The sequence below is a fragment of the Amblyomma mixtum genome, chromosome 6 (assembly GCF_055824585.1).
Source record: "Amblyomma mixtum isolate Tamu chromosome 6, ASM5582458v1, whole genome shotgun sequence".
NCBI lineage: Eukaryota > Metazoa > Arthropoda > Arachnida > Ixodida > Ixodidae > Amblyomma > Amblyomma mixtum.
In genome coordinates this window covers 34,088,493-34,109,001 of record NC_143017.1, presented here as the reverse complement: position 1 = coordinate 34,109,001, position 20,509 = coordinate 34,088,493, and the positions used below count along the sequence as shown (strand labels likewise).

At 46.4% G+C, this 20,509-nt stretch overlaps 1 protein-coding gene across 6 annotated transcripts in view; it reads left to right on the top strand.

The window, feature by feature from the left end:
• Window positions 1–19,733, top strand: part of LOC149338760 (glutamate-gated chloride channel-like) — a 495,321-nt gene extending 475,588 nt beyond the window's left edge. For 4 of the 6 annotated variants that reach the window (XM_089547767.1, XM_089547766.1, XM_089547771.1 and 1 more), the window contains 7 exons: window positions 1,878–1,975; window positions 6,068–6,132; window positions 10,102–10,325; window positions 11,114–11,196; window positions 14,606–14,740; window positions 16,490–16,905; window positions 19,082–19,733. In XM_089547767.1, coding sequence (XP_089403893.1) covers window positions 1,878–1,975; window positions 6,068–6,132; window positions 10,102–10,325; window positions 11,114–11,196; window positions 14,606–14,740; window positions 16,490–16,905; window positions 19,082–19,297 — 1,237 coding nt within the window. In that variant the 3' untranslated portion in view covers window positions 19,298–19,733. Of the gene's footprint in view, window positions 1–1,876; window positions 1,976–6,067; window positions 6,133–10,101; window positions 10,326–11,113; window positions 11,197–14,605; window positions 14,741–16,489; window positions 16,906–19,081 lie in introns of those variants that run through there. The other 2 variants (XM_089547768.1, XM_089547772.1) reach the window with 2 other exon arrangements.
• Window positions 19,734–20,509: the final 776 nt, after the last annotated feature.

Genomic DNA, 20,509 nt, shown 5'->3' with positions numbered 1-20,509 from the left:
CCCTGAAGGTGCACTCCGCCTAGTGAATTTCGCTCGTTGCTGAACGAAGCATGGTATTTCCAGGCGATTTGTGTAGAATTACTCTCCTTAATGATAGAGCCGTAGTGGTAAAGCGTCCGCAAGCGACCACCTCAGTTCACCGCGTACGCTCTTCTTAGAAAGCTGTCGAACCACCGAGCTTCTCTTGCAGTAGGCGCGCTTTACGCCGCATGGGCCAGAGTTATGCTTGTCCGTTGTCGGTAGACTTGTAACGACTCTTCCTGATCATTTCGTCACCGGGATGGCGTATCAGTTTACTTGTACAGAAAATTTATTCACGTCTTGCTTAAGCTGCTGAACATCGTTTGGTTTTCTCACGCCGCAATCACTATTTTTGTGCGCATCGGACTAACCTTGTACCTAGGGCGTCGCTTTCGACAGACACACTATCTACTTCTCAAGCAGTTATTCTGGAATGCGTTTCCGCTTAATCTGAAAACATAAAAATTTTCCAACTGCTCATTTCATTTTCAAAATCTAGTTTAAAATATTTGCTCGTTTGTTTTCTGCAGCGAAACGCTTTATTAGTACAGCAATCTCACTTCATTGAAATCTTTTTTTCTAGTACTTGCCGTTTTTCCCAGTTAGCTGTTGTCCCGTCCAGTTCTATGCAGTCCGTGTCTTTTTTGCGGTATGTTAAAAAAAAATATTAGTCAGGCTTTAGTTAGATTCTGCAAGAGTTCATGACACAAAAATTAATTTTATCATAAAGGCAGTATTGATGACAAAATATATTTCTGAACCTTGGAATTAAATGGCGCAGTCATTGTCTCGCATATCTTGGCGGACACCGGAACCGTGTCGTAACGGAAGGGAGGAAGGTGGGAGTGAAAGAAGAGAGAGAGAAAGAGGTGCCGTAGTGTAGGTCTCCGGAATAATTTCGACCACCTGGGGATCTTCAACGTGCACTGACATCGCACAGCACACAGGCGCCTTTTGCGTTTTGCCTGCACAGAAACGCGGCCGCCGCGGTTGGGTTCGAACCAGGGTAGTCCGGCTCGTTATTGTCAACTTATTGTTTGTACATTTCAGTTTGCAACTCGCTTTAATCCTCTTACACGACTCCGGCTTCGGTACCTTTTCATGGAGAAGATATCATTCAGAAAATTTGTTTTCATAAAATAGGTACTCATAAAATTCTGACACGTTCATTAGGACGATATCACTTACCGGAACCACGGCATATTTTGTGGGTATTACGGCCTCCAGCGCACATAGAAGTTTTCGTGCGAATTCAACATTTGTTAAATCACAAATTCTCGAGATGAGGATAGCCGGCGCTGATGGGAGTGTACGGCAATGTTAGAGGATACGCGTGGCTAAACCAGATTTTAGTGTTGACATTCGGAACTTCACAGCTACAAAGGTTAAAGCACGTAATGTCTACCTATTCAATGTTTACCTTTTTGCGTACTTATGGACCTATGCACTGTACATACACTGTACATACATAATTGGCGGGAGTTCATCTTTAGGAATAGCGCGAAAGGCGGGGAGAGGCAGACCGACAACACTAGCGCTGACTATCAGATGGCGATTTTTTCCCGAATACGCGAAGATATAGCCTCCGAAGGTCTTGAAAACAAAGAAATAGAAACGACAAAACGGAACATACGAAGCAGACAGTGAAGGCACGTGCTCAGCTCGGCTGCCATTTGGTAACCAGCACTTGTGTTGTCCGTCTTTCGTGACCCGTCTTTCGCGCCGTTTCGAACACTTACCTTTGTGGTCATGCTGAGAATTGATTAACGATTATCCTGAGCTTCAGGCGTGAAAGAGCGCATCGATGTGTTGGAGTTGCTTGTTAATAACAATGCGCGCCTTTGCTTCGATTTCAGCATGTACAGTCGTGAGCGTCATATCGGCATCCTAAACACCATTTTCGAGAAGAATGCCTACGACAGCAGCATGCGGCCTCCAGCCGTTAATGGCACCGGTAAGTTACGTGACGAAGATTGCCGTGCGTCTGACTGATCCAGTCAGAATGCATTGAACTAATATGCTCTGTTGAAAGTTCGTCCCTTAAAGAGAGGTTTCATGGGCCTTGGTTGGTCCCAGCTTGCCGAGTTTAGAGGTCCCAAAGTGCTACACTACATTGAAGCAATTCCTGGAGCTTACGACGATTAAAAATATTGAACAGAAAAAAATGAAAGCGACAAACAACGTGCGTCAAATTTTACTCGTGAATAACTGAGCGGCAAAAAGAGAACCGGTTTTAATGATTTGTGAAAAAAAGGTAAGAATTTAGAAACAGCACGTAACGTAAGGAAAGGAAAGGCGGGAAGTTTAACCAGAAAAACCTGTTCAGTTGCCCTACGACACATCAAGAGGAGGGGTTGAAAGGAGCGTAAGAGAAAGATGGTTTACGGGGGTTTAACGTCCCAAAGCGACTCAGGCTGTGTGAGTGGCGCCGTCGTGAAGGGCTCAGAAAGTATCGGCCATCTTTCTTTTTTAACTTCTTTAACTTGAACTGACATCGTACACTACACGGGCCTCTAGCATTTCGTCTCCATTGAAATGCGACCGCCGCGGCCGTGATCAAACCCGCATCTTTGGTGTCAGCAGCCGAGAACCATATATCCACGGAGCCACGGCAGCGGCTTCGTGTGAGAAAGAGAAGAACAATGAAAACTTAGTGCAGATCGCAGCGTGGACCACAGCCATGTTGTCGTTCAGACGTGTGTGCAGGGCGAAGCCTCTGTGAGAAGCGCCTTGATGGCGTTCCTTTAGGCGATGTCTTAGGCCCTATACACCCAGTGTTGATTTTAACATGCGCACATATTTTAGCCTTAGCCAACCAAAAAACCTTGTGTTTGGCGCTCTTTGGCCTTGGATGCCCTTGCGCCATGAAAACCCAGCATCATCATCCTTTAGCCGATGGCTGGGGTCAATGTCCGAGGGTGTTCGTCTATTGGGCGCGATTCCAGGCGGCAGCGTGTTGTCTCCAGGCACACTTGTCAGGCCAGTGCGAATGTCGAAAGGCGGTAGCGAGTAATAAAATCAAAATGCGCTAATTAATTCCCCTAATATTTAGCATATACTATATCGCCGCCACTGACCGTAGCGTGTCCTGAAAACGTGGCAAGCATGTAATGCTCTTCGGCAGAATATGCTTTGGTAAATTGGTTTTTGAAGAAAGGAAATGGCGCAGTATCTGTGTCACGTATCTAGGCGGACATCTGAACCGCGCCTTAAGGGAAGGGAGGAAGGTAGGAGTGAAAGGAGAAAGAGGTGCCGTAGTGTAGGTCTCCGGAATAATTTCGACCACCTGGGGATCTCTAACGTGCCCTGACATAGCACAGCACACGGGCGCCTCTTGCGTTTCGCCTCCATCGAAACGCGGCCGCCGCGGTCGGGTTCGAACCCGGGTACTCCGGCTCGGTAGACGAGCGCCTTTCCACTGAGCCACCGCGGCGGGTGCTTTTCATGCGGGATTTCGGCAGTAAAATGATGACTTAAAGGCACTGGTTGAATTCTGCGCTTTAGGAAGGCACTTTCGCAGGTGTAATGTGCTCGAGAGGAGGCATAAGAGAGGGTTTAAAGTCTAACATTTAAAGCAGCCACCACACAATGCTCAGAAGTATTGAAGCGCGTGTAGCCAAGTTGAATCCGTTATACTGATTTACTTTTAGTGCCGAGTAAAAATCTGGTCGGAATGATCACGATGAACAGAAAGCAGGAGGAAGAAGAGTGGGGTGCGAAGTATTGGAAGAATGTGGCGGCTATTGTACATGTATACAATAAAAACACTGTGCATAACTGTCTTTGTCATGTTGAACTAATAAGATGGGGGGAACAAGCTGACCCATTAACCCCCGACTAAAAGGGCAGCCCCTTCTTAGAGAAGGCTGCTTCCTTACATCTGGCCGATGATTTTCGTAAGCACCGTTGCATTCTTTTCTAAGGAATAAATATGCTTTTCAAGCATACGCGTTCGCTGTATGTTCACCTGCAAGAACGATGAAGCATTCGTGCATAAGGCACCACTAGCTATTAGTGATAAAAGGAGATAGAGAAACAAACACGTATTCATACATGGTCTGGCCCGCCCTCGCAGGGGAAACAGGACAGCGCATCCCTACAAAAGCCGACACTAGTCGCGTTCCTAGAGATAGGAATCAATTTCCTTCAAACATATGCTCACCAAGATTCTGCGCTCTCTTGATCTCTACAGCGCTTGTGTGTTTGTGTTTTAGCGCTGCTTCCATCATTAAAAGCAAAAATGCTTTTTTTTATGCTGAACACAATTTCATTTCATTTATTTCATTGATTGTTCCTCCACCGCTGTTTATCAGTCGTCATGGCGATGGGCTGCGGACCCGAAATACGTGGGTTCGGCCCCAGCCGCCGTGATGACATTTCCAGGGAGGCGAAATGATAGAGGCCCGTGTGCTGTGCGATGTCAGTGCAGGTGAATGAACCCCTGATGGTCGAAATTATCCGGAGCCCTTCACTGCGGCGTCCCTCGTAGCCTGAGTCGCTCTGGGACGTTAAACCCCATAGCCCAAGGCAAGCCATTTATTGTTCCTTAAATATCCGAGGGATTCACATTGGTCGAGAACGAACTGAAGATTTTACTCAAAAAAGACCACATTAAAACAGAAAAATAGTTCGGTAGCGAAAAATAACAAAAAATTGCAATATACAGTATTGAAAATTGTTGTATCAAATAAACAGTGGTTAAAGCACGTAATATAGAGCAAGAAAAGTTGAAAGCACACCAGTGCAATGCATGAACACGTACAGCACACAAGGTGCGGTATCAAAAAAAAAAAAGAGTAATGAGCAGTTCGAATGCTAGAGATACATATAACCAGAAAAGATTGCAGCCATGATTACAGCAGATGCTACTTCCATGGCGTACGTTTCCTCTTACAGCCATCCAATTGTTTTGTCTGAGCTTCTGGAACGAGTTGTAGAACAGTCACGAAGACTGAGTTCACGCGGTTTAATACGGCGCTAAAAAGGCTCATTCCTCGTTGGCGTTGCGTAACCCTCCTCGCAGCGCCGCCCTCCTCCTCCGCTCTAAGAGTGTGTTCGTCGTGTTTTCCCGCTTTCCTTTGTTTACTGGATGTTTCTATTGCACTGATCTGTGCACCTTGTTTGAATTATTCGTAGCGGCGACTTGGGTTCTCTTATAATGTTTGGACTCCTTACTTTGCATTAGAGGGTAATAAATTTGTGTGGAGTTGACCTACGGCTTGCCACTGTCTTAGAAGGAATGAATCCAGCTCTCAAAAAGTCTACAGAGAGAATAGTGATGCTGCATCTAGTTTGTTTCATTCACGCTGCATTTGCTGAATTCTTGCCTTTTCCCTCGAATGCCGAATACAACTCTTATCTGGCAAACTTCGCGAATCATTATTAGTCCTCACACCATCAGGATGGCCTGGCCACCAATAATTTGGTCTTAACCTGAATGAAATTAGCCCGCATACCACAAGGGGAATATTTTATAGAAATTTGATAATTTATTGTAAACTGGCAAAATTCAGACGTATTCATTGTCCCAAAATAGGAACGGTAGTTATGAAGCGCTCTATGCAATAAACTCGCTGCATCAACTGGGAACAGATGACACATTCTCGAGAGCACTCTTTCCCATGAGCGCATGCTCGAGCCCTAACTGCTTAGCATTCGCTTAGGCTTTAATCTCATCATTCGGTGGCCGTGACACATCGGTGATATTCACTTGTTCTTCAAAGGCTGGAAACGAAATCGCTTCCCAAGTGTCCACTACGAATAATTCAAACGAGGTGCGCAGATCAGCGCATTAGAAACAACCAGTAAACAAACGAAAACGGGAAAATACGACGAGCACACTTTTAGAGCGGAGGAAGAGGGGCGCCGCTGCGAGGAGGGTTATGCAACGCCAACGAGGAATGAGCCGTTAAAAATAGCTAAAACATGAATCCTTGCTACGTTTGGTCCACAGGGTAAATGAGAACAGTGTCATTGTTCTTTACTAAAGTTGCATCTTTCTAATACGAGTATTAGTAATTCATTTATCCTGTTTCTCTTGTGAAAGGTCCTGTACGCGTGGAGGTCAGCATGTTTGTACTGTCCATCCCGGAGGTTTCTGAAAAGCACATGGTGAGCAATGCATCTTCGTTGCTAGTGTGTCTCCTGACTATCCACGCTTCTTTGAATAGTAGGCGACAATCCTTGGAGCGATTCTTCGTGATTATGAGTGGTAAAGACGCGCATCACGTTCAAGATGGACTGGGGTAATCAGGCATGCCTGAAGTAACTTTAAGTTTTTGAGATTGTGTTCTAGTGTTTCGCACTTGCCGAATACAAACACTTCCTTTCTTTCTTTGCGTCTCGGCATGTTGGAAGACTGGATCTGGTGATTAACGCATTTGAAAATGAAAGTGAACCAACGGAATAGGTAAATTAGGCGAAGAAATTAGCTAGAAAGATTCCAACAGGCTGATCAGGCTGGTCAGAGAGGGCATGTGGGTGTGAGAGCGACCGCTTTCTTGCCGCCCTGTACCTTTCCCCATCCCTGATGCAAAGCTGAATGCTCCTTCCTTTTCTGTGTGAGCAATAACCCCCCCCCCCCTCCCCCTTTTCTTTTACAATCGATTGCTGCAAGTCATGCCTACGAATTTGCCCCTGGCGCTCTCTGCGTTCTATCCCGGACTTCCTATTTGATGGGCTACTTGCTGCGTCAAAGGCCTGAGCAGCCTCCGACACAAGAACAAAGTGCAGATAGCTTTCGGGTCCATAGTTAACCGCAATAGCGAGAACAACAGTGCCGCGATTACTTCACTTCTTCCCGATGCTAGTATTTTTGCCGGCAGGGATTGAAGATGTGCCAAACAAGAAAGTAACGGCAGCCGTCTCGCGTCAGTCTGCAACGCTTGGTGACAATAATTTTATTTTCTTGCAAAAACAAGAAAAGACATAAAGCACCAACGAAAGGACTCTATTTCTCGCAACATGTATGAGAAAGCATGCCACATTTTATGTTGACATAAATCGCAACATTAAGAAAATGCAGCAAGGAATCCATAATTTACAATGAAGCGGTGAACAGTACTTTGAGGGCGGGTACTGCTTTCGTCAGAAGAAATCGGTGTCCGTTTCTTGTTGTGTTAGCTTCTGCGCAGCGTTTCATATCTATAAACCTCTCAAGCTCTTCGCCGTCTCGATGGGAAAAACTGGCAGAGTGCATAAATTAGTCCCCTTAAATGTTTTAGGCATTTATGTAAAGTATTTTTACTCTTCTGTAGTCACCGCAATTAGGCCTGTTCAGATGAATGCCCCTAGAAAACATTTATTAACCTAGAGTGAGAGCCAACCTGAGTTGCATACAATGAGCAAGGAATGAATAGCACAGTGATGGAGGTATACAGAAAGGACCCTAATTTTCACGTCTTCCAGAATGACAAAATGATGACCCTTGCCTTTTAATCGCATTCTTACTCGAGAAATAAGGAAGGCACCTAGTGTCGAGGCTATTGTTCTTACCTTTTCGTTGTATTTTGATGACAAGGTATCTGAAAGGAGAAGTTGAAGGCGTCCATTATCGTGAGAATCTTGCATTCTTGTGTCACGGTAAATGGAGTTATTTGATGAAACGGGCTATAAGCTAGAAAACAAGAAAAAAATGACCCCAGAAAAGTAAAAATACTCGACATATCTCTGATGACGACGGGTTGTCTTTGAAATCAAAGTGCACCAACGTCAACACAGTTTTTATAGCGTGTGGATCTTTGAGGCTAGACTAATCTTTCGAAGCAAACCTTTTCATCTATAAATTTTTTTTCTGCCGAGAAAACAAGCGTAGTCTGCACTACACCGGCGCAATGTTTGCCATATTCAAGAAAAGCCAATGTAAAATCATAGCTACATTTATTCAGTACCTTACTGAATCTGAAATTTTTATTTCTTGAATAAAAGTTGTTTGAGATGTCTGCAAACCTTTCATGCGGACTTAGAAGAGCGGGAAAGCTGGTTAAATTCGTTGAAGTGCGCAATTCAAGAGCCAGAACAGAGCCTGTTGTACGAGAAATTAGAAGAGCGGAAAGTTGGTTGAAAGCGCCTGTCTTTGTAATTATTTTTCTTCGTCCATGTGTTCCCTTTCGTTCTTTTTTGAGCAATGTATTTTATAGGGACGTTTGCGCAGCGTCCCGAAGGTAAAATCTGGGCCGAGTGAGCGGTAAAAAAAGTGCATCTTGGCAGCTTCTGTAGTGGATGCGCATTTATAGAGAGAGTGATCACGTGGTGCATCCAGCTCACCATCACTAGACATATGTGTGCTTAACGTCCCAAAAGCGGCTCAGGCTATGAGGGACGCCGTAGTGAAGGGCTCCAGAAATTTCCACCACCTGGGGTTCTTCAACGTGCACTCACATCGAATTTCGCCTCCATCGAAATTCGACCGCTGCGGCCGGGATCGAACCTTCGTCTTTCGGGTCAACAGTCGAGCACCATAACCACTACGCCACCGCGGCGGACATGCTCACCAGTACATTACTTGTGTTGTGTGCCTTATCAGTGGCTCCAGTTAAGTACAGCGTTTTTTTTTTCAGTTCGCGCATTTGTTTCACTTTTGAGGAATCTCTACCTTTTCACTCGGTCCTCTTGAAAATAAAGAGTACCGAAGCGAAACGAGAAGGTTCATGGGAAAAAATATTAGGGCTATCAGTTGGTTTGATGCGGAGGAAGTGCGGTAGCATTCTTCGTTCACTCGACTATTTATTCTACTTTTGACCCGATTGGAATTATGATTGCATTCTAAACATCGGTCTATTGTCTGTCACTCCCCTGTCAGCCCCAATACTGATTCTATTTCAATTCCGGCAGCACAAAATGGGTCACCGGAGAGTTCTCATACCACTACTGGCGTAGTGGTGGCGGTGGTGAAAACTTTTAATTTCTGAAATAGAGTTTGGGAGCCACAGAGTGGCCCCGCTACATGGTCGGCGTCCCTAGTCCGGGACACCGCATGACAATGCCCCGTCTCTCGCCCGTTTCACCAGAGCCCTTTGGGACTCAAGCGAGGAGCAGTTGAGGAGGGCAGTCTCCCATGCCTCTCTGGAAGGGGTAGGGGAAGGGGGGAGGTGGGGATTTTGAGTACATGCCCACACCATGTGGAAGATATCACAGGTCTCCCCACAGTGCGGGCGTCGTCCATCCGTGTTAGGATCGCAATGTTTTAAGATTGCAGGACAGAGTAGAGTACCTGTCTGCAGGCGCCTTAAAGTTCGCTCCTCCGTCTTACTCAGCCCCTTTGCAGGGGCCGGGAAAAGGCGGTGGTTGTCGCTATAGTGCGTTATTATTTCCCTGAATCGCAGCAGCGGCTGGTTAGTCTCCGAGCCAGAAGAGCTGGGATGAGGAGCCCGGTGAGTAAGCGCTCGGGCAGCCACGTCAGCGGCCTCATTACCTCGTAAGCCCTGATGGCCAGGAGCCCAAATGATTCTTTTCGGTGTTGGATCAGTGGCAGTCCGTCTTAGAATGCAAGCAGCTAAGGGGGAGATCTCCCCTGCCAAGTATTGATCACATGCTTTTCGGGAGTCCGTAATGATGATTCTCGAATTGGCGTGGGCGGCAGCAAGCGCTATCGCTACTTCCTCGGCTCGCATTGAATTTGGGGCTCGAAAAGAGAGTTAATCAACGTGCATTTCCTGGTGAACGACAGCGGCCGTGTAAAACCCCGAGGGCGATGGCCGTGCGGCACAGCGGTTAAGCGATGCACTGGCGCACAGCTGAATCAAACACAGCCATCGATACGGTTTTTTTAGACCCAGGAGCGAGGCAAATCCCCCTAAACACCACCTAACAGGTTGAGGCTTCATATAGACGCCGTCAGCGCCAACGCCGCAGACAGTTGTCGCCTTCATGACCCTCCCAATGCTTATAACATGAAAAGTCTATTATCAGCGAGCAGAACTCTTTCAAAGGTGGAACGAACACTGGAAAGTACATTGTGGTAATAAACACATACGCCGCTCACCGTTTTGCAAAGTAACGCCGCGGCCTAAAGCGCCAACTCGAGATAATAGACTCTCGTTACCGCTCCTGACAACGAAAGAGCGTCTTGGCACCTCGCAGGACTACACGATGCAAGTGTACTTCCGACAAAGCTGGGTCGATCCGCGCCTGCAGTTTGACGACCGTGCCGGTGACGTCGAGTACCTCAACCTGTACCACCCCGACAAGATTTGGAGGCCGGACGCGTTCTTCTCCAACGAAAAGGAGGGATACTTCCACGACGTGCCCCGGCCTAACTCCTTTGTTCGAATATTTCCCACGGGACGCGTTCTCTACAGTACGAGGTGGGTGTGCTCGCGTTTTGTGGCCGTCATATGCAAAAAATGCGTCTGCTCATGAAAGAGCCCTTTTGTGGAGCGTACGGTTTTCTTTTGCTGCACTTAATGGCTCTGCTGTCAGTTCGCCTTTTTTAAGTGGCAGAGCTGGCGCTTGATTAAGTGTGCTATTTCTGTCTCCACATAACGCAGCTGGACACAGCCGAATGATTTCGACATCAATCATCACGAGCAAACGAGCTATCAATTATACTTTTTTGTGCGCATCAAAAGGCAAATTGACAATTGGTCCTGCATTAAACTGTCAGTGTGGACGCCAAGCAAACCGAAACGTTGTCTGAGGTGGCAGAGAGTTAGCTGAAGTGACAATACTATAAAATTTTAATGGGTCAGAGTCGGGACCTCTGACGCGACAGTGAAGGATTTCGAGACTACTGGATGAGGCCTAGGTGAGGGAATAATTTTGTACATAAATAGTTAATGTGAATGATGAGCTGCGCAATAGGAGCGCTTTGTTTCGAAAAAACTGTCACCAATATCGGCCTCATGTGGCGATGATATTTTCTATACCGTTAGCACTTTAACAGAATCGCTGGGGAGTAGCAAAATTGAGAACAAAGGGGCTGCAGCCTTTTATGTATACTTGAGTTAATTTTAATGCATTACTTTACTTCAGTGGCGCATCTTTTTTCATATACCTTTGTGACAGTTCCGACAAATAACAAATATCAGAACGGTCAACTGAAAAGAGAACTGCACAGTGTGCTGCCAGTTTTGGCATTTTTCCTCACTTTCAGGTTGACGCTGAAGCTCACTTGCCTCATGAATCTGAAGAAGTATCCCTTCGACGCGCAGAGCTGCGCGATCATCATTCCAAGCTGTAAGCATTTTTACTTCTATGTTTCATTTCTTCGGAGCCTTTACGGCGTTAGTTGTCTTGATACTTAATTTAAGAAAAGGAGTAAGTTTATTTATTTCATCACTAGCCTGGATACGTGAGGCATAGACCACTTTTATGGGACTATAGGCGCTATCAGTGTAGACGAACCATAGGTCCAGGAGAGGAGACGGTGCTTGGTTAAGAATAACGATGCGCTGCTATGTGAAGCCATGTGTTGGACTGCCGAGGTTTGTGCTAAAAAGGTCGCAAACCCGCTGTGTTGTATATTCGGGGTGTGGAATCGTAGTAATCATCTTGCCGGATTTTCAGGGAAAGAAATCGAAAGGCGATACAAAGTAATGGAAAACTTGAACGCAGCTCTTCACCTGCCGCCGCTGGTAGGCGGCGTATTACAATGCTAGCCACCCTACGGGATCTTCCTGTGGTAGCCACCTTCACAGACGTCGTGTTACGCCGACTACGCCTACGATGATAACGACGACGCGGAATCCACGAACGGGTGCCTAAGAGCTGCGATCTAACGATTGACAGGACGATGATGAAACAGTGCTAATACAGAGGCCAGTTCGTCGATCGTCTGCGCAATCTACGTAGACTACTACGTATGCGCTACATAGAAAAGACAAGAGGACAAATTGAAATAGAACTCAAGACTGTGTCTTATGTCATTTGGTCCTGTTGTGTTTTCTAAGTAGCGCACACGTTTGGGAACACAATCACGGAGCCTGATTTGAGAAAGGTGCGATAGCAGTTCAATTTTCCTGGAGGGTGAGGTAACGAGGTAGCGGGTGGCACATCTGCAGGCTGTAATTAGGGTGTGGCGGTGGATAGATGGTGGGAGGCTACTATAGCTAGGGGGGTTATCGGGCACGTGGTCAGTAAGTGCTGCCTCTCGAGGGCGGATGTCTGTTCCATTGCCTCTCTGAATTACATTTAGGTGAATTTAGGGTGAATTTAGGTGGACTGCTGGTGGGCAACGCATCTAGCCGGTACAGCTAAATGGGCGGACGGGTGGGTGGGATGACACTTATGGAGGGGGAATGGGAGCGACAGTGACTTGAGAGAGCCAGGGTTATGCGGTGGAGACTTTTCATTCTGCGAGGCTTCACTATGACGACGCCGGCACCGTCACCAAGTCTCACTGGTACAGAGACCGCAGTGAAAAAAAAGGCAAAAAATGAAACAATACCTCAAGCCACATATGCACTGCCAGGCGAAGCGTAAAGATGCAGTTCGTGATGCGCAATAAAATTTCGCGAAATAATGCAGTCGGCCGTTCGTCGGACGTCGCGGCCGATGGTATCTGATATATGCTGAGCCGCTCAGCACCTATGCAAGCCGTCTTTCAGGAGCGCACAGTTAAGCTTGCATCTGGTCCGCACTCCTTTTATTCACATGACCATTCGTAATTGATCGTCAGCCGCCAGTTCATATAACCGCGATAACAGCCGTGGTTCTCCTATGCTGCATGGCAGACCAAATCATTGTTACGACAATAATCACGGTTATCGTGAACCGAGCTTGCTAACCATGGTTTGCGTTAATGACCGAGAAAATGGCGGCGTCTGTGGACGCAAGTTACACGTTGGCGTGAGAGTGCCTTCTTGGGTTTCTGCACGAAAATACCTTACATGATTTCTTAGAGAATACAGCGAACCTAAATTATGTCTTTATGGCAGGCGTGCGAAAGAAACAGGGTGCGATAGGTGCCCGCACTGGCTCGATTTAGCATCGCGCACTTTTCGCACAGAATAATCTTTCACGAACAATAAGCAACTAGGTTATAGCCAATGCAACTCCGCTTTCGCGTTCCCCAGGTGATTTAGTTCGTTCTTCAAACGGTGAGCCGTTATTGGTGGTAACCGAAGTTCAATTCGCTAACCACGGGCTTGAGTAACCGCCCTCATAACAAGTGTATTATTAGGGAGCTCTGGTTAGCGCCAGTCGTCTCGGGCGCGTCCGCTGGGGAATAACAAGCAGGGATTTTTCGAACGTTCTCTAACGTTGATGCTGCCCCTTGCCGATAGCAATTGCGAGAAGAGATTTGAACGCCCGGGGAAAGAAACGCTGCTTCGCGCGTGCCATGATGGTCATCCTTTCTCGAAGTGCTACCGCATCGTTTCAGAATTTTCTAGCGAAATTTAAGCTTGCACCCATATGGAGCGATGATTCATTCTTCTCTCGACTATGGCAGGTGAAAGATTAATATTTTTGCATGAGCGGTGTGCACACGCGCGGCGTCATAAAACAGAAGGTCAAGTGCAGCTAGTTGCTTCGTGGACTGATTTGGTCCAGGGTAGTATCTTGAGCTTCAGTATGTGAGAGCTGCGCCTGCTCTGGCAGCTCAAAGTCACGTGTCGGTTGCTTTGGTGTGAAGGTGTTTACGGTATCGTTTTTTTTAGATTTTGTTATAACGTTTCGCTCCTCTGTTTGCCCATCTGTATTGAGTCCACCTTCGTCAAGTGGCTGTCTGCTACGCTTCATAAGCCAAATCAACGTGTACGGAGGGCAAAACGCATGTCTAGAACACGTTCTGAGCGTGTTTCGGGCTTAACACGCAATAACTGTAAACATGTAAACATGTGGAGTTAAACTCATAGAATTTCATCGTTATTTTTTTGCCTGGATCGCAGCGGCTCTGGGAGCTGTGGAACACGCAGTTTGGTTGTTATAGGCATGTGTTTTTCCCTCTGTACCTCGGGGAAGCGAGGTAGAGACGAACCGGAACTTTGAGAGCAAGCTAAGCCCTAAAACATAGCGGATCGTTTAGGAGAGCAGTAATGAAGACACAGTGTCCAGAATATCGTTAAATACGTCAAGCGACTTTCTAAAATGCTGTCAATTTAGCGCTTGAAGCGTTAAAATTAGGTATAGTCGCAGAAAACTAATTTCAGAGAATTTACGCCCCCAAACTCTGTAATCATTTTAACTTGTAAAAAGTATGACATTTGTTGAGCGCACGAGGGACCAAAATGGAGACGCAAGTGCTAAGCGCACTGTGCCTCAGTGAGAACATGGGAGACTTCTTATAGAAAGCGGTTTATTGTCACACGTCATGAGGGAAGCAGAGGGGGCGCCAGTGCCGTTCAACAGCCATTGTAAGCAGTTTCATTGCATCCAAACCAAATGGCTGCACAACTATGGTCCTACCTCTTCTTATTACGTCTGCTCCGCCAAAAAATCTTCACTCTGTCTCTTCTCTAACTATAAGAGGTCTATTGATGGCTATTCACTGCTATCTCTAATAGTTGCTGTCTAATTTGGTAAAGCCGTGTGATTTGTAAGTTTTGCAAACTGAACTGCAGGGACAAGTGCCTACTTAATTTTAATGTACTGCCATCGTTCCCGGAAGGCCATTGAGCTCTGAGAATGTGTTATTCCATTTCAGACGGATATACTACGGAGGACATTGTTTTCGCTTACAAGCAACGCAATGCGGTGATGATTGACCACAGCGTCGCGCTCAGGGATTACAAGCTTACTGGCTTCATACAGGGCAGCTGCACGAGTCGTACGAACACAGGTACGTAGATGAGCACATTACCAGGAATTGGAGACAGTGCCGAGCCTATGCCGCTAAGCCTAGTGGTCAATAGCGCTTCAATGAGAGGCTCTCGGTAGTCTTCCTCCTTACGCTGCGTATGATGTCAGCACGTAACTTTTGAATGTTGGAATCCATGCGCCATCTAGTTGGCGGAAAGGGAAGTAGAAGCGGTTGTCGCGAATTGCGGGCAATGTGCAAAACTGGTCTTATCTAAGCTGGTTGGTACATAGCTTTAGTAGCGTCGGCACGGGAATACACAAGCACATGAAAGACTAAGTGCAACGCTGACACTATCAGCAACGTTATTGGCGGGAGGGACAACATATACACGGCCGTATACAAGTACATATATAAGGAAGAACACAAACAAGAAAATGTCATGATGTGCCTGTACTGGTTGTCTTTCCCCGTCAATAAGTTGTTGATAGTGTCAGCGTTGTGCTTCGTCTTTCAGTGTTTCTGTCTATTCCTGTGCTGACGCTACTGAAGTCCTGGCAATGTGTTCTCGTTACGGGTATGGTTACTTACGTTCGCGAATCCTTGCTACTTCCCATCTTTAAACGATGTTCATCCATGGGTGTGCACTAAAATAAATATGCAGGTGAGAATACTATGCATACTGCACGGTTGGTATGTCGTGCCAGCTGCAGTGGTTTTTTACACAGTTCGTTTCACAGTTACACAGAAATGAATTGTTGATGCTGATCTTATTGAAGCTTTTTTACTCCCATAAAACTTACGGTGGATAAATGAACGAATAGAGCCTTTATTGCAAGGAATGGAAAAAATCAGGCACATAGCTACTGTAATCCGGCAGAGATACATTGCTTTTAATGGAAATCCAGGTGTAGTGTGAGGGAATCAATTGTATGTCAATTAGTGTCTTTGCTACCTCTTACTACTATTATTATCCGTATTGAGCGCACAAAGGAAGGAAAACCACGGGCTTGTTATGACATATATACGAAAGAAGCCAGCTGTTACCGAAACAGGGCAGCGTAGGGCAATATTTTTCTATATAGAAAAAGCGAAATATTCCCCAGTGTTACTTGGTTGCGGTGATTGTTTGGGAAAAAGTTATTTCCTTGCGCTACCTGGTTTCGGTGACTTTTGGCTTCCTTCATATGTTATGTAAAACCTGTGCCTGATAGAGCATCCACTATGAGAAAGTTTGAAATTAATAACCACTCAGGCAGACCAAGGTGCTCGGAGAAAAAGGTGTTCTGCACTCTCTTAACACTGTTAGATAGTTATATAACCGAGATTAACGTTCCAGATATTACACGGAGCGATTTTCGCCCTCATTTAGAATTATTTCCATGTTAGTAAACTTCAGCACATCTTGAAGATGTCATGTATTCACGGTATTAAATGAAGCGTCTATTATTCCGATGTTTTGGTCTATTCGTCTATTCACTATTTCTTGCAACCGACATCGTTTGAGCTGTTAGTGCGTAGGGTATTATGTTAACATTCTTTCTAGTCTGTCTGCTGAAGAGGCCATTAGGCCGTTTTCAAGCTGCCTATATCGGGAGCGTTGATTTCCCACCGTCACCTCCATATACGAAAGAAATGTGCTCCCTACCTCGCGCGTTCCAAACAGTGGGGTCAAATGGAGTTTGCCTATGGTTCCAGGTACACATATTGGTGCTCCGACCTTAAACTATTGATTGCTCGTGAGGCTGCATAACCGCAGTGCCCGCGATTGTTCACAAAATGGCTTTGCAGGTGACTACTCCTGCCTTCGGGCGGACTTCTGGTTCCGGCGTCTCACGCGTAGCCTCGACGTATTGGTGTTCATTCCGTGCGCCATGTACGTGATTCTCTCCTGGATCCCGTTCTGGTTGGACAACAGCGGTGCCGCCACGCGAACGCGCCTGGTCGTTCCCGCACTGGTGCTCGTCGCTATGGGCTCCACGCTGTCCAGGCTTCGGCACTCCGAGTTCCCGCAGACATCCTACACCAAGGCTGTGGACGTGTGGACGGGGGTCACCCTCGCCTTCGTGCTGGCCGTGTGGATCGACTTGGGACTCGTCGCGCTGCTTGCTGGCCGCAGTTCCAGCGGTGCTGGGACGGCAGCTGCTCAGGAGACGGCGAAGGTGAACGATCAATGTTTCGGAAAAGCTGAGCCCCTTGAGTTGCTGGTGAGTTCACTCTCGCACGAATACACCTATATGGGAGTAAAGAGGCAGTAAAGTTGTCCTCTAGGGCACTCTCTTTTATAAAAGGGAGCGCGCTACAGGACAGCTTACTCTGTTTTTATTCTTTTCTGTTCAGAGTCTAGAGTGCTACTGTTGTAGCGTACTGCCGCGACTTGTTTAAAACGCGTCCGAAAAGCCCCTTTCAGTGATACGGACGAGTATTGAAGGTGTTATATGCCTGAAGTCAGGTACCCGGGGAAATCATGTGGCTGTTGTTTCAGTCCCGTTTTACCTAGTAAAGGTAGCCCTGTAAAGCAAAGTCAGCGGTATATGCCATACTTCCTAACGAGCGTTGCAAGAAATTATTATTATCTTTTCAACGTGGCCAGACAGTGGACACGGCCAGGCCCGGAATGTGTGCGAGTAATTTTTATATTGCTTCCATATCTTGTAATTGTTCATAGGCGAAAGGGATGTATTCACAAAGTGGAAAAAAAATGGCTTCTGCCGCTATGTTTCTGACACTGGGTATCCTACTTGTATGAAGGCATGCGTCTCTCTCGGGGAATCTTTGAGTCGTTCAATATGATTCACATTTTGGTCTTCGAATAATTCAGTCGTGGTCTTATGAAGGCCTCTTTGTAGTAGTAGGGCCGCTGAGCCGCATATACCTATAGGTGTCTGTCGCAGTTTCCACACCTGTGGGAAATAAGCAACCCAGCTGCTTTGTTTCAGCCTTGGTACACAAGTGGCCGATATAATAATATGATATAATATGCCCCGACGCGGTGGCTCAGTGGTTACGGCGCTCGGCTGCTGACCCGAAAGACTCGGGTTCGATCCCGGCCGCGGCGGCTGAATTTCGATGGAGGCGAAATTCTAGAGGCCCGTGTGCTGTGCGATGTCAGTGCACGTTAAAGAACCCCAGGTGGTCGAAATTTCCGGAGCCCTTAACTACGGCGTCTCTCATAGCCTCAGTCGCTTTGGAACGTTAAACCCTATAAACCGAACCAATATATTATAATATAATATAACATAACACAACAGTGGAGTAATGTGAGATGTTGTTGATGATGCGAGCCTGTGTGAGGCCTTGAACGATCGCTTTTTTTTTTGGTCCTGGTGGGGACTGATGACACGTCGGATCAGGTGAATGATCTCATTAATTTAGTTTGGTTTGGTTTGGGTTGTGGGGTTTAACGTCCCAAAGCAACTCAGGCTATGAGGGACGCCGTAGTGAAGGGCTCCGGAAATTTCTACCACCTGGGGTTCTTTAACATGAAATTACATCGCACAGTACACGGGCCTCTAGAATTTCATTAATTTGTTTTGTGAGTAGCGCTAGAGTGTATGCGGCCTTCACATTTGGTAATCGTACTCGGCTTGCCCTTTTGACAAATTCACTGCTATGACCATGATGTCGGCTGGTGAGTCGGTTTTTCTTCGGCATTTTGGGACCATGAATAATTGCGGCTTGTTATACTACCGACGTATTTTCTTTTTTTTCTTTTACTTCTTGATTTTATTTCTTAACTAAATTTTTATTCACCACAAACACACAAGGCCTCCCTGTAATCAAGTCCATTGAATGTGCCTCGATGACCTAGGACTAGCGTTTCTGAATAGCGACTATAGCGTCCGGGGTTCGATTCCTATCTCGTCGCGTTTGTATTTTCACCGCAATTAATTTTATTCAGATCCTTACATCTCATTATGCCGTTTTTGAGGCATCTTGTCAACTTGCAGTCATAGTTTTCGTGATGTTTTGATCAATTTCAATTCCGTGTGACGTCACGACCCTGTACACCAATTGGAATTTTGTTCACACGGCCCAGGTATTACCGCCGAACAGAATTTCCTTGTTCCACCCCTGGGGTTGCCGGCGGGCGTGGGCTGTAACGCTATTGTGTTAAAATACTCAAAGAACGCGTGAGGCTTCTTCCTGCTAGCTTTTCTAGCGCCTTCTCTACTACAGCAGAAACTATGCAGGCTTGAACGCGACGCCCTCACACTGACTTGCAACTTGATACCCCGCAATTTTGTTTTACACATCATGCTGTTGAGCAAATTTGGCCGGCCTCCTTGTTTCTTGCTCTTTCACCTTCGTCTTAAAAGCTGTCAACTGCCTTCAGTGTCAACTCACACCCATGTTCCGTGTCGGTTGCGTTTATATGTGCAGGAGATGGACACGATGGATAATGCATCGAACGGGCCGCTGAGGAGCACGGGTCAAGGAAACTGGAAAACCACCGTCCAGAATTGGCTGAGTGCACCACGCACAACGGCCGACAAGCTTGACCTCGTATCGCGCATTGTATTTCCAGTCGCGTTTTTCCTCTTCGTGGTGATCTACATCCGCACCTACGCTGTCGAGCTGGACGTTCCGGAGGACTAGCTCTGGCGTCTTGTGCAACGGCCGCGTAGAAATGGTATTCTGAGGCGGAGATTCAGCACTGCATCGTATAAAGGATTCGGCAGCTGTAAGCTGCCACGACACTAGGACTTCGCATTAGCTTCTTTAGTAGATATGCATGCTATTGCGAGATGTAGGTCTAGGACCTGTGATCATTTGGTGTTTTAATAAATGCGTTGTCAGCCTTTGATGTCCACATGTATATTGAACAATCATACAGGGTGTTTCGCCTAAGAGTACACAATTTTTAAAAACAGGCTTTCTGACTGAGAAGAGCGCTTCTTTCGGCGTAACATTGCCAGCGATGTAGTACATTGGAATAAAGCGAGGACGTGCTAATAGGCTGGTTAACTAATATGGAGTAGTTAACTTCTTGAAAATTACTGTTAGGCACCTTAATTATTCGAAGGCGTGTAGTCCACCGTAAGTAATGTCCGTATCAGTTTTTGAATTTCGAAAACGCTGTTACCCTAGGCGCTGTGGCCCAACAAATTTTAGCTATTTCGTCGAGCTACGCCCACTTAAGAGGTCGCTTTGCCTGGAAGCTTCTCGAAAGCTCATGTATTTTGGAGCAATTCAGCCAGAATATATTGGGGCACAGCGCCGACGGTAACCTCGTTTTTGAAATAAGAAAAACTTATACGGATATTGATTTCAGTGGAATACACGCCTCTCAATAAATAATGACCCTAACCATAACAGTTAAAAAGTTAACTATTACGTATTAGTTAACCGGGCTGCTAGTTAGCACGTCTTAATATTCTAATGTATTACACCGCGGACAGTGCTATGCCGGAAAAAGGGCTTTTCAACTCAAAAGTGCTATTTTTAAATTTATGTAAAGTCTTAGATGAATATCTATCCCTCCATCCTTTTCTCAGGGACTAAAATCCGGTAGGGTTTCGAGAAAGCAGTGCGCGAAATGGAACGGTAGGTATATGCAATGTTTGTTTTGACTACTGGGAACTTTTATTACGCTTTAAATTGCAGGCAGACCTACCGTAGCCACGCTGAAGAGCAGGGCTGAGAGCAACACGACATGCGGCTTGCCGTCACTATGAAGCTCGATCACGTCGGAGCGGGTATCGCTGAACGCAGCGATTGGTGTACGGTCGCGTGGGAAGCAGCGGACTTGGTTGCATGCTCGTTACCCGCTTTGTGTCCACCAGGACGCTAACAACTGCATCATGCGCC